The 15,074-nt window shown below is 35.8% G+C and overlaps 1 protein-coding gene across 2 annotated transcripts in view; it reads right to left on the bottom strand.

Moving 5' to 3' along the window:
• Positions 1 to 4,279, bottom strand: part of LOC138329170 (oxysterol-binding protein-related protein 11-like) — a 34,647-nt gene extending 30,368 nt beyond the window's left edge. Inside the window, exon 1 of one of the 2 annotated variants that reach the window (XM_069275959.1) lies at positions 4,132 to 4,279. In XM_069275959.1, the coding sequence (XP_069132060.1) occupies positions 4,132 to 4,230 (99 nt within the window). In that variant the 5' untranslated portion in view covers positions 4,231 to 4,279. Of the gene's footprint in view, positions 1 to 3,884; positions 4,098 to 4,131 lie in introns of those variants that run through there. The other variant, XM_069275960.1, reaches the window with a different exon arrangement.
• Positions 4,280 to 15,074: the final 10,795 nt, after the last annotated feature.

Here is a 15,074-nt window from a genome sequence, read left to right as displayed (position 1 = left end):
GTAGCATCAACTAATGGCTAGCTGTGCTTTTGTAAGTATTTGGCTGCAACCCCTGGGAAGATTGAGGACTAGTGATTTTGACAAACATAATTTTCATATCCATACACTGTTTATTATATAAAGGTCTGCCAACTATCAATGTAAGGAGCAGAAATCTAAAATCTGCTCCAATCTTGGGAGGGTATAACGAGCTTCTGACTGAAGACCAGATAGGACAACATTGAAGACAGAGAAGCATAAATCACTGCTAATGAACTACACCTCCAAAAATTGTATTGGAATAAATGAGTTGAGTATAGTACAATATTGTTCTGGTTAATGGATAGTTTTCCTACCATAACAGTCTGGCAATCATCTACAGAGCAGCAACGTTTAACTGTAAAGATAAGTCTATACCTCATGGTACTGTTATAACTAATCCTCCATGTCATTAACACCTTATGCTACTGATTACACCCCAAACATCTTCAATAATTAACGGTGTACTGGGCTCATCACAGCAAGATCAGAAGTCGATCATTGATCTCTTACCTAGGAATCAGGTGCAAATCAGAGGTATTCTAAAGCTCCCGCAGTCTTCTTATAATGGTCAAATAACAAGAAACTTCAAAACTCCTAGCAATTAAACATATTATGATATCATCAGAAGCAGTGACAGCTAACTTTTGTTTTTATATCATGACAGAAAACACCACTACAATTCTGTATTTGAGCCATATATGCATATTCTGTCCCCGATAAATGGTAATTAACCCTATCTCGGTATATTAATTATCATCAGCATCAACATTAAGTGGTCCACACATATCAACAAGATCGCCAATCACTGAAACTGGACTTTATTCCTGGAAATTAAAATACTGTTGATCATATATAGTGTTCATCCAATCAAGTCTGACAGAGGCTTAGTCTGCTCCATCATTGTCTATGCGACAGTCGTATGGGATCCAGCTACAGAAGAAATCTGAAGGCTGTGTGTTCGTACCAACTCCAGAAAACTGTACAAAAATTAATGTAACGCTGCCAGATTTATCATGAATGACTACAGTTGATACACCAATGTTTCAGAAATTGATAATAGAGCTCTTGTGGGAATCATTTCAAAAATGATGTAGAAACCAACACCTACCACTCTTGTAAAATATCATTAATGGGCTGGTGGCTAATCCCTGGCAACAACATACACTCAGGAATGAAACTTATTGCAATGTATGTAATATTGAAATATACAAGAACTCATTTATCCCAGCCATCAATCATCGCTATCATCATTATCATCATTTTTTATATAATCATCATCATCATCATAATCATCACCATTATCAACCATCAATGATCATTACCAGCATAATCATCAACCATTAATGATAATTACCATCATCAACCATCGGCTGATTGGGTGGTGTAGTGGTTAAGCCACTCGTCTTTCACCTAGCCGGCCGGGGATTTAGTAAAATCTTTTCTTGCCTTTTTGCGCCAGTCATTTCATCTGGTCATATATTCACTTGTGCGCTTAACAACAGCCACGTTATATATAAAGCGACGATAGGACGCAGATTCATTTGGGGAATTTCCCAGTTTGATCAGTATCAATAGTTAGATATGACAACTAAAAATAAACGAAAACAACAGACTAGCCTAGCTAGGGTTTTTTTCCAAAATAAAAGAGCACGAAACACACGATAACATACAAGAAGCTCAATGTAGTATACAGGAAGCTAAAACTTCAGACATTGACAATGAAACAAAGGAAAGAAATTCAAAAACCCTAAAAAAACCCTGAAAATAACAGTAGGGCCAAAACGAAAGCAAACCATGGAACTTAAAAGTGACCCTGGTCCCTCCTCAAAGAAAACATTTGTACTATTTTTCTATATTTTCTATTGTGTTTTTCTATATTCTGTAGTATTTGTCTATACATCATTATTTAGTGCTTTTCTATAGCGCATCTATCTGTTGACAGCTGGTAATTAGATGGGGACACGCTGGACCCTTAATCCGTGAAGTAATTAATTATCCACGGCCGTGGCACTTATCGTCTGCGGGGCTCCCTCAATTTTATTGCCCCCCTATTTGAGAGGTATTAATTGCCTCCCATCCCCATTATCTATAACAAATGGCTACATCGGTCTGGAAAATCTGCCAGTGTCCACATCTATATTACACACGGTCAACATTTACTTGTGGCTAATCGTTTTTCTAAGTGTTATGTTTTAGTGTTATTGTCAATTTTGGTAACCAGAGCCCACCGCTCCTGCAAAGGAGCGGGGTGCTCCTGCGCTCCTGCAGCGCTCCTGCAGGGCTCCTGCATGTTTGGTATAAAAGGGGCACGAAACTGAAGCTCGAGGAGTTCAGGTGTTAGCTGGTTTGAATGACGGAGTTCAGGTGTTAGCTGGGTTAAATGACGGAGTTCAGGAGTTAGCTGGTTTGGCCTATTGTTCAAGTGCACATTTCTATGCTAGAGAGAGCGGAGTGGTTATCCTGTGAACTGTAACTGTATCCTGTAAATGCTATTGTTGCTGAATATACGTGGAACTTTATTAAGGCGTTGAATTGTGTTTTACTCGACGACCCACTCTATCTTAATCAAAACTCGGGTATTGTGGCGGGTGCCTGACGTTACCCTAGAAGGCATCTACCGAGGGCTGCGGGCTTGGAATACGTATACACGTAACTCCTGCAGTTTTTCGCTACACATTGTTAAATTCAACATTGAATGGAAAAGGAATGATTTTTAATGTAAGCATCAAATAATTTACAAAGAAGATACATTTAATTAGAAGTTTTGTTGCTTGATGATGTGACAGTGTATAATCATAATTGACCAACAGTATTGGAAGATCAGTGCAGTTGAATGACCATATATGGCGATCAGTTGCTGCTGTTTAGAAATTAACACCTTATAGGTTTTATCAAGTACCTACCAACTTGACTGAAACTGTGCCAGCTAGGTAAAATTTGGTGGTGCCGAGTGAGTTCTCGGTAACTAGTCACTAGGCACAGTGCCTAGTAGCAGAAATTTGGTGATGCCGAGTGAGTTCTCAGTAGTCACTAATAGGCACAGTGCCAAGTAACAGAAAAAAACTTAATCTAATTATATTATAAGCCCTGCTGTTTTATTTTGTAAAGTACAGTGTATAGTTTTACTTCTATTTTCACTCCTTTCAAACATTTCACTTCTCAATTTCATTGTAAATAGGCCTAGTCTAACATTAATAAACTGGTAAAAAAAACACACACAAAAATGAAAAAAGACATTATTTTCAAACAAAGCAGTTATATGTATGTATATAAAATATAAGATTAGTTTTATTACATATCGCACATAATTCAGTTTAATGAAATGAAAATATTATTTTCTATTGAGTAAAATTGAATTTCAAACCCTAAATTCTGTCTACACAATGCACTAAGTCCAATATAACTGTTTTATTTGTGTAAATTATAGTTTTACTTCTATTTCACTCCTTCCCGAATTTCATTTGTGCAAGTTTTTTGCTATTTCCATAATTAAGCTACATCATAGAAGCTAATTACTGTATATAACAAATACCTCGTGTTGTGTACACTTGTTATCTTATGTAATTCACAAACTTAATGGGTATTCTTATATCTACGACTTTCAGTTCGCAGTTGTCATACATGTAAATGTTCTAAACTTAAAAGTAAATTCTTATTGAGTATCATACAGACTCAAAATAAACTCAATATAAAAACATATATGATCATGACAAATACATGGAGCCACAAAAGGGATGGAGCAGAATTTAATTTACGGTAAAGTGGACATTACTTAGCCTAAGCCCAATGGGTACTGATAGCACAGTATAGTATACGTTTTAAACACACCAGCGGATTTTTTTCTTTGCCAAAAGACTGCTTACCTGGCGATAGAGACATAATCATTAAACACAGAAGATGTGACATCTGTTGTATAATCCAAAATCTATAGCAATGATTGATAGGTCGTTAGCAACTTTATGAAGCCTTGAACATGTAAATACCCTATCGGATGACAGAGCTTGTCCAATCGTTATGGATCAATGATCGAGGGCCTATGACAACTTCTGGGAGCTTCCGGTCAGTCCGAACGCAGTGTATACACCCACTTTGCTTATCGAAGTTACATACCTTAGCACGTTGCATCACTGCCATGACCTGTAGAGCCTCGGCTTCAGACAACCCAGACAAATCGGGCAGTCCAAGGTTCACTTTCTCTGTAGCTGCCATCCTAACGTTGATTGTGTCAACTTCCGTTACAGCGTCATCGAACTCCAAGGGAGACTACTCTAACAGGCGTAAAATTATTGTGCCTCGAGCTCATATCATTAAGGAGGCGCATGCATGCATGTTCAGCAAAAAAAATCAAATACCCGCGGCGCCTATTATAAGTTATCATGATTAAAGGAATAAAGTTGATTATTTGTGAAGGACTATACATAAAGGCGAGAATTGAGACAAATATATATGTATTGATAAAACTTATCCTAGTTAAAGCTGTTCAAAATCATTTAAAAATCTTACTGTTAGATAAGTTAGTCTACATGTAACGTTGTCAAATTTTGATGTAAAGTTTCAGTGTTTGACTTAAGTAAACATCAATCCTTTGAAATGATTAAATGGTCATGTAACATTTACAAGTTAAAAAGTGGTACCAGCGCTGGTGCACACCAGTGTACCCTGCACCCCCTTATAAATACTATTTCAAAAATTATCAAAATTAAAATTTCAATCCTTCGATCTGCTCTATATGGGTGTGAGCTTTGGGTATTATCAAAACCTGATTTATTAATGCTAGCCTTGAAAGGGCTCAACATTTTGTTATACAGTAGTGTCTATACAAGGGTTTGACAGAAGAACTAGAACAGATATTAAATATGCTTCACTAATAGTTTGGACCTCTATTAAGGCTTATACAGATATTAAAAAACTATTGTTCCTAGGCAGAGTTTGCAGAATGAAAAGACCAAATTTTATTTTTTAGAATTTTTAATATAATTTAATTTTTAAATAATGTGACAACGTATGTTCAAAAAGGTTTTATACCAGACATTAATACCAAAATACCTATAAGAAATACAACTTATATAAATATGAATATGTCTTAAAAATTTCGATAATGGATCTTTTCCTTCCAGATATTGTTTGAAGGCATTAGTCCACAAATCTGTAACTATGTATGAAACAATTAATGCCTGGAAATTCAGAATGTCAAATGACGCAGAATTCACACGATTCTTATCATTACATGATTGTTTAAAACCCCATTACCTTTGGAAACTAGCTCTACGTCATCCAAATGGCCTTGAAAATGTCAGATATATTATGAAAATGATTGTGTCTGTACGTTTAGAAAATTCTGTAATATTATGTCACTATTGTGGACACTTTTACACTGATATTGTTAGTCATATTGTTTTAAATTGTTCATTAACTGAACAAATAAGAGATGATTTCATATGTTCAATTGTATCAATCACAAATATAGATTTTATTGCATATTTATACTCCCTCTCAGATTTTGAGCTAAATACATGTATTGTTAGGAGGTCCCTTGGACTTTACATTTGAAAGGTATGATATGGAACTTTTAAACAGATGTTTAATGTAGTCGATTTATAATTACTGCAAAACTTACTCGTGCATTTCTTTATGAATATATATATATATGTATTGAAAATACTTTGATATAGAAATATCCGAGACAATTGTGCTCTCTTCTCTCTTTCTCTGATTTATAATAATTATGGCGTGTATTCTCCTATTCTCTCTAATTTTGTACATATTATGTCATGCTGCTACCATACATGTATTTTCATATATTATCATTATAAACTCTTCATTTTGGAGGAAATAAAGATAAAAATAATATATGTGTATACACATGTATTATAATAGACATGTCTTGGCAATACTCTCTGATTATTATGACAGTTCCAATTGACAGTTCCATGGGAAGAAAGATGAGAGGAGGCATTTGAGTAAAAGAAGGAGAAGTATGAAGAATTGGCAGGACACATTAGGGTCCTAGGGTGGAGTGGTTGGGTCTTCCCAGTGGAGATCGGATGCAGATGACTTCCTGCACATACAATATGGAAAATGTTTGCAGCACTGGGTGTGAAGGGCAGATACAGGAAAGCAGCAGTGGACCGACTGTCAAGAACAGCAGAGAAGTCGTCCAGCTGGCTGTGGTGGAGATGACAAGACATGAGCTGGAAGCTATCCACAGACGGGCAGTGATTTGGGCAATCCCTGTCGACTCGCCATCTTGAGGACGTTCCAGGTTAGGAGTCGAAACATTCAGGGAGAGGTGGACCTGGGATGGCGACGTCTGTGGAGTTGCAATCCAGGAATTGTATTAGGTAATATTACTATACTGGGCTACCAGTGACTTCCAGGACAGACTGGATGGCAACCAATAACAGATTGGAGACACTGGAAAGACAGATGACATCTAGGAACAGACTAGTACCAGGGTGTAATGGGGCAGCTTCCCACTTCACAGTATCCGTGAGGGTACAACCTACCACCAGCTATGAAGATACATTCAAAGCAACACCCCCAGAGTCTTCCGAGAAGGGGAGGGTGAAAGACACGAGAGGACAGACAACACGGCAACGACTAGGCTCGTCCAACGGACTTTGACTTGAAAGGAAGTAGAGATCAAGTGCCACTGTGGGAAAGTCAGCAAAAATCTTTGAGGCTTACGTATCCACCAGGCAAGAGCAAAGTGCCAAACTGAGGAGAAACTGCAGCAGCGCACAGATATGCCATCTGACCATCTGGTGAGACGCAGGAGGTTCCCAGTCAGGATTTGCACCAAAGCGCTGAGTACCTCACTGCTGCTGTGTCGTCACAGCGAGTTTACTTTAGGGAGAAGATGGTCGAGGGACTAAAGCAGATGAACCTACAGTCGAAAGGAGGAGAAAGGTGAAGTGGCCTCGCATAAGGACATATGGAAACAACTAAACGAGGACTTGGATACGATGTTGGAGACAACACTGCAAGGTGGAGTGGAGAGAAAAATAAAATCATTGACAACAATTGTGTACACATGGGGATGTGAAAGATTTGGTACAGAGGAGCAGAAAAGGCAAGGTAATACTCACCAACCGAACAGAAGGAAACACCAGATCAGCAAACTGAGACGGGAGCTGAGATGTTTAAGGAATCGGTTCAGAAAGTCGGACATCAAGGAGAGGATCGGTTTGCAACAGCTACGAGACGACCTCAGGAAACAACTGAAATCCCTTCGGAACGCTGAGAACGCCAGAAGAAAGAGGCGAGAGGCAGCGAAGAAGAGGTCTGCATTTGTAGGAAACTCCTACAAATTCTCGTCGTCACTTCTTGGGGGAGAGAGATCGGGGAAGCTAGAGGCCAATAGACAAGAGATTGAAGAACACCTACAGGAAACGCACTCTGATGCAGATAGGGACTCACCGCACGGAGAGTGTTCCAGAATCACTTTTTCTGAAGAACCATCAATTCCATTCGATACGAAGGAGCCAACTTGGAAGGAGATCACAGAAGTGGTCAGGAAGGCACGGACGGCATCAGCTCCAGGACCTAGCGGGATACCATATAAGTACTACAAAATGTGTCTGAAACCCCTGAAACGGCTGTGGAGGCTTTTAAAGGTCATATGGAGGAAAGGCAAGATACCGGATAGTTGGCAAAAAGCCGAGGGAATATTTGTTCCGAAAGAGAAGGATTCTAAGAATATCACACAATTCAGGACGAATTCTTTACTCAGTGTTGAGGGGAAGATCTTCTTTGCCATACTCGCCAGACGGATGGCAACGTACATGACGGCAAATGAATACATTGATTCATCTGTGCAGAAAGGAGGGATCCCAGGATTCCCGGGTTGTTTTGAACACACGAGTGCCATCACCCAGCTCATCTCCTACATATTGTACCGTTTGAGGCTTATCTCCATAACATAATGTTAATTTAATTGACATAAACATGAGAGTGCGATACTAAACTTTCATGTTCTTTTACTTCCCTAAAACATAGACTACTAATCATTGTTTTAGTGAGCTAAAAGAACATAACAGTTAGCATCGCATTATAATTTTTATGTCAATTAGTTAAAAACCAAGTGTTCATTTTCTTTATTAAGTTTAAAGATGCTCCACCACCGACAGAGCATAAATGATGTTCATCATTTGAACAATAATTGGTGTTTATTCCTTGTGCATGCTTTTCGTGTGTATGTAATATATCTAATTAACATAAAATGATTTATTTACATAATATAAAATAAATTATTTCCCTTTGGTGCATGCGCAATTAGTACTTCATTCCATATAGGATATATTGCCACGGATTTTTTTCAGGATGCAATTAATTATTTTTTTTTTATATATTTTACCTTGAAGTAAAATTAGAAGCTCAAACTTTTCAATGGTGGTTATGGTGTAAAGTAAGTAACTTTTGTAACTAAAAACAATACTAAATCGTCTGGTCCCGTTTTTGAAAGTAAAAAAAATACCATTTCTCAGCGGTGGAGCATCTTTAAGATATGGCTATGATTTCATTTTTTGTTGTCATCGGTGCATTATTTGGGCTATTAATTGTCCAGGTATTTGTTCCATTTGTAGACTTTTTCACTGTTAGTTTAATATTTGTTTCTTCTTTCACATGGTTGGACCAAATGTTACAACATAGAAATTGTTCGACTTTCTGAATTAAAAAAAACACGTGTAGTTGAAAGATAAAAAAAATGCTAGCCAGTTAGAGTTTTTATAGTGAAATTATAGTCGACATACACGACATGTTGTCAAATATTCAAATTGAACACGACTATTGCTGGTACCGCATCACTTTCGCGATATTCACGTTGCATATACATGTATCTTTCAACTACACGTGGTTTTTTAAAAATAAAACCGGAAGCGAAGTTGATTGGCTGCCGTTTGCTCTACTAAATGTGTATACGGCGGCCATTACAAATCTGTGAAATAGAAGGGTCTCGGAAGTATTTCATTGTGCAGAGTTGTTTAATTTCATAAATGGGATGTAACATGGGGGCAGTGGAGTACATAAGATCCCAATATATAGGTATGTGTATGTTTTCCCGGCATTGCATGGACGATATATTAGAAATATACCGCTGACGTAGCGTAGGCCAAATCTGGCCTACGATTTCACATTTTTAAGAGGTACCGCGAGCTGACTATATATTAGGCAAAAAAAAAAAAAAAAAAAAAAAAAGCCTAATAATATAGGCAGGTTTAGCGGACTATTACAGTAGCGGTCCGGAGCCGCGTGCTCGTTTGAACTGTTCTCTTCACTATAACAAGTTGTATTAACACTCTCCATGCGTCGTAATGTTTACCGAGTCAGTTGTTGGGATTGTCGCTGCTCCATTGCCTTTCCTTTCGCATTTTAGGTGAGTCAGTTGGTTGTTTTGGCGGAAACCTTTTGGTTCAAAACTACGGTAGCCATGTTTTGTTTACTACGGAGAGTGGTGGATGTTGCGCATGCGTTAAGATTGACCTGCACTCTTAGCCGGTCGGGAGGACTTTTAGGATTCCCATAGATATTATTATTTTCTTCGCATGTACAGCGATTTTGACGGAAAGTTTTTTTTTTCTAATTCATAAGAAATTATACCGGATATATTAATACCATTTTTTACCGATTTTACAGTCACTTGCCCGACTATTCGCTTTAAAGTAAGGGAGCTACACGATGTTTAAATGGAGTTTCTACAAAGTACGGGTCATAACTCCTCCAAAGGAGATTGTGGATGAACACAGTTATGGGTACTGTTTACCACCATAAGCGTAGATTTTGTGATTTTGGCTTGGTTTTTGAGGTACCCATTAGAGCCGAGACGACATTTCTACCGGACAAGGAAATGTCTACCTAGAATATTTATCGTAAATTTCCCGATTCATCAAGCCATAACTTCGTCAATACTTGGCCAATTTGTTCATCAAACACTCAATGGAAAGATAAATTATTTCTCTTTAAGGTAAGATATCCGTCAATATTGTACAGAACCAATTTATTAAAATAATCACGATTTGAGAGGTCAAGGTCACGGTGACCGAGCCAGACAACACTGTACAGGGCTCCGATAAAGATCTATGTTTTCTTATATTTTGATGGAACTGTGCTACACAGCTTTTGGTAGTATGATGTCTGAGGAAGAGTTCTAACGAATACATGTGGAAATTGGCACAGACTTATACGTAAAAGTTGATTTTGAAACACTTTTCTAAGAGACAATGATGTGACTCCGGTGAGATCTACTCACCCCACACCTGTATACTTCTACAGTGGATCTGGTGTGTACATACAATTGTACCTACTATATATAATATTTACACTTATAGACTATAGTCATGTCGACTCCAAGAGGTACTTTCAACTCCAATAAGGGGAAATCTAAAGGACGTGATGAGAAATCTGTAGAGGAAAGTCTTGTGGATATTTATAACAAACTTGAGAGTCTAATCACTAGTGACACTATGGAAAAAATGATACATAAACTCAAAAGTGATATCAGAAAAGAAAATGAGGACATGATTCAGAAACTTGAGAGTCGGATTTTCGACTTAGAGAATAGCAATGACAGACTAAAACAAACAGTCCAGAGTCAAGAAGAAACAATCATCGAGCTACAGAAGGTACAATGTGAAGTGTACTCTAAATACAATGACTTAGAGCAACACGGTAGGAAGAATTCCATCCGTATATCCGGACTCCGGGATACCTCAGATTCCGAATCCGTAGATGACTGTGTTAAAAACTGTTGTGTCTTTTGTAAACCGTAAGTTGAACATTCCCGTACAGAGTGAGGACATTGACATTGCTCACAGGCTAGGTAAATTCAATAAAGATCGTCCAAGGAACATTATTGTAAAGTTTGTCCATAGACGGAAAAAGCACGAGATCATCCGCGCGAGACGACAGCTGAAGGGTACCGGCATGACTATTTTTGAAGATCTAACAAGACTTAACCAACAAAAACTGAAAACAGCATACAATTTGAACTGTGTTAAGAATTCGTATAGCGTAGATGGAAAATTATTTGTGATTCTGGAAAACGGCAAAAAAACGTAGAATCCTGTTTGATACTCCTTTGGAAGAAGATTTCCTGCTGAATGACACAAATTTCAGAAGGAATATATAGAAATATAGACCTACTTGTACAAGTATTTTCACAATCTGAAATACATGTAACTGAGATTGCATTACAAAAGGTCGGTAATGGACTATAGGTAGTGGACAGCACTACCGCCAGAGACTAAGTCTCTGGATTACCGATCCGCGATAAAACATTTTATTGTGATTACTGTGAATTTTTGTGTTGTGCATAATTATTCTTGTTTGGATTAAAAAATGGAATATTTAAATTTCTGTGAGTAAGGTAAGTGCGAGTTGATGTTATATTGAATTGTGAGCAAAAACTGTAACTTTAAATGTTCTTCGAGAGTAGTTTCCTCGATTTGGGAAAACAAAAAACACAGATTTTGTGTTCATGTACAGTAATCATAGGTTTTTTTTTATATTTTTATTTTTTCTATTTTCATTTGTATGGTAATTATATCAGAAACATGTAATATTTATGTTTCTGATACCATAACTCATGTAAATCTCTGTAAGAGTGGCCTCCCTTTACCTGTCTATATTTTTTGTTCCGTTAATTTCCTGTCTGATTTGTAATCAGAAATATGTTTCTGTCGCAATGAATGCCTCTGAAATATACAGATAGACGTATCAGTCAAATTTTGCCCTCTATATTCAAATGTGAGTTGTATTCTTTTTATTATCAAATAAGGATTTCCCTTTAGATATTTTTTTTCTTTTTCTTATCCGGATTTAATTTGGATAAGGTTTTCTCATATAGATTTGTACTTCCGTTTCCGGTATGTAAGTCTTTGTCATTGGTGCGTTTGATTTGAATATAAATATATGTTTCATTTATGCGCCAATATGACAAAGACACAACAGTAAAGTAAGCGAGCACGGTGTGGGAAGAGTAGTGACCGAACTAGGCCTACCATGTATATGTTTTTTATTGTATCCTATCTACCCCTTTTCTGTTCTCTTCTTTCCTACTCTGTTTTTCTGGATGGCAAGTTATACTTAAGAAATTGGAATTGCTGCAACAATAACGCACGTTGGAAATTTATTTATATTTATCGTGTTCCACAGTACCTTCTCTACGTGATTTATTCAATATGCCTACTGCAACCAGCTATTAGAAGCAAGCATGATGACATGTTTTGTAACTTTGGTTTCATAATTAGTTGAGAGTGTCAAGATACTATCAGCAAACTGTCAGGGTCTGTCGGATAAGTTCAAGCGTAAAGATGTCTTTGCATATTTAAGAGACAAAAGTTATAATATATACTGCATTCAAGACACACACATTTTACCAAAGAAAAAGAAATACTAATACGCAATGAATGGGGTTATAACTGTCATTTCAATTCTTTTAAATCTAACTCACGGGGTGTTGCTGTACTAATTAACAATAATTTTGATTGCAGGATCAAAAAGGAAAAGATAGACTCGTCTGGTAATTTTTTAGCATTAGACTTGGAAATTGAAGGTAAAAATATAACATTAATCAATATTTATGGTCCAAACTCCGATTGTCCTGATTTTTTTACAAGAGTGGAAGATACTATCCTTGACTTTAATAATGATAAATATATAATCTGTGGTGATTTTAACTTAGTTATTGACCCTGAGCTGGACTATGACAAAAGCTATAAAAAAATCAATAATCCAAAGGCTAGAGAGAAAGTTTTAAATTTAATAGAAAATTTAGATATGGTAGATGTTTTTAGGGAACAGAATACAAATTTGAAACGTTATACATGGCGAAAACATTCACCTGTAAAACAATCAAGATTAGATTTTTTTCTTGTTTCTCGAAATATATTGTCAAGTGTTTCTGAAGCAAATATTGATGCAGGGTATAGGTCTGATCATTCTTTTCCAAAGATTGTTTTAAAATTTTATGACTTCAAAAAAGGTAAAGGGCTTTGGAAATTTAACAACTCATTATTACATGATCAAGAATATTTGAACCTGGTAAATAATACAATTAAATCTGTAAAAACACAGTACTGTCTGCCAATATATAATCTTGACTCTATTGATAATATTCAGGATAGCAGCCTACAATTTATAATAAATGATCAACTCTTTCTTGAGACACTTTTAATGGAAATAAGAGAGAAGAACAATATCATATTCATCTTTTAAAAAGAAACAAAAGAATTTAAGAGAGAACAATCTGAAAGAAGATATTAGTAAACTTGAAAATCAAACTACTGTTGATATAGATCTAGATGAATTGAATAGAAAAAAGAAGGAATTAGAAGAGATTCGGTTGGAAAAAACTTAAAGGTAGTGTAATTCGGTCAAAAGCTTTATGGATAGAGGAAGGGGAAAAGCCTACACAATATTTTTTAAATCTAGAAAGTAGAAATTATGTATCAAAAATTATTCCAAAACTTGAGAAAGAAAATGGAGAGTTTATCACTAATCAAGATGAAATTCTTAGTGAAGTTAAATCCTTTTATGAACAATTATACTCTGTTGACAAGAACATTGAGGAAGTAGATTTAGAAGAATTTTTAGAAGGTTGTGAAGTTCCAAAATTAAATAATACAGAATCTTCGAGTATGGAGGGTCTAATAACGTTTGAAGAAGCATCAACAACTCTTAAAAATATGAAAAATAATAAAAGTCCGGGATCGGATGGATACACTTCAGAGTTTTTCAAATATTTTTGGAGTAAATTGGGGTTTTTCGTTGTTCGTTCTATTAATTATGGGTACTTAAATGGTCAACTTTCAATCACACAACGTCAGGGCATTATCACCTGTATTCCAAAGCCAAACAAATCAAAATACTTTATTAAAAACTGGCGTCCAATTTCTTTATTAAACATTGTATATAAAATAGCTTCTGGGACAATAGCTAACAGGATTAAAAATATTTTGGGTAAAATTTTGAATTCAGACCAGACAGGTTTTATTTCTGGACGATATTTAGGAGAAAATACAAGATTAATTTATGACATTATGCAATACACTGAGGAATATGATATCCCTGGAATGTTGTTAATAATTGATTTCGAAAAAGCTTTTGACTCCGTTTCCTGGAAATTTATTGATAAAACTCTGAAATACTTTAATTTTGGAAATAGTTTAAGAAATTGGATAAAAGTTTTACATCATAATGCTAGCTCTGCAATTAATCAAGGAGGTAATTTGTCTTCATTTTTTAATATTATGCGCGGTTGTCGTCAAGGCGATCCAATCGCTCCTTATATTTTTATCATCTGTGCGGAAGTCTTGGCTATTCGTATTAGAAATAACAGAAACATTGTTGGTATAAATATAGAAAATTGTAGTATTTTAAATTCTCAATATGCTGATGACACTTCTCTAATACTTGATGGATCTGAAAACTCTTTGAAGGCAGCTGTTACAGAATTAAATATTTATGCCAAAATTTCAGGACTTAAAATAAATACAGGAAAATCACAGGTTATTTGGATAGGCAGTAAAAAGTATAGTAATGATACACTTATTCCGAGCTTGAACTTACAATGGGGAGTTACTAAATTTACACTTCTTGGTATTGACTTTCATGTTGATCTTCATAAAATACCAAAAATGAACTTTGATAAAAAATTATGTAAACTAAAAAATTTAATACAAAACATGGAATAAAAGAAAAATATCTCCTATTGGTAGAGTGTGTATCATAAAATCTCTCTTAATTTCTCAGTTAAATCATCTTTTTATTTCACTTCCAAATCCAGATGAAAATTTTGTAAAACATCTAAACACAGTTCTTTTTAATTTTCTTTGGAATAGCAACTCAGATAAAGTTAAGCGAGATGTAGTTATCCAGAATTATATAGATGGAGGTTTGAAAATGATTCATCTTTCATCGTTTATAGACTCGTTAAAGATAGGGTGGATAAGAAGAATTTTTAGATCAAATGGTAAATGGCAAATGATTCTAAAAACTAAAGTAAACTTTCTTTTTCTGGCAAACTGTGGAAGTGAATATCTGAATAAAATTTT

Source organism: Argopecten irradians, chromosome 8 (genome assembly GCF_041381155.1).
Source record: "Argopecten irradians isolate NY chromosome 8, Ai_NY, whole genome shotgun sequence".
NCBI classification, from domain to species: domain Eukaryota; kingdom Metazoa; phylum Mollusca; class Bivalvia; order Pectinida; family Pectinidae; genus Argopecten; species Argopecten irradians.
The sequence above is the reverse complement of the archived record's forward strand: the minus strand, read 5'-3'. Positions and strand labels throughout refer to the sequence as shown.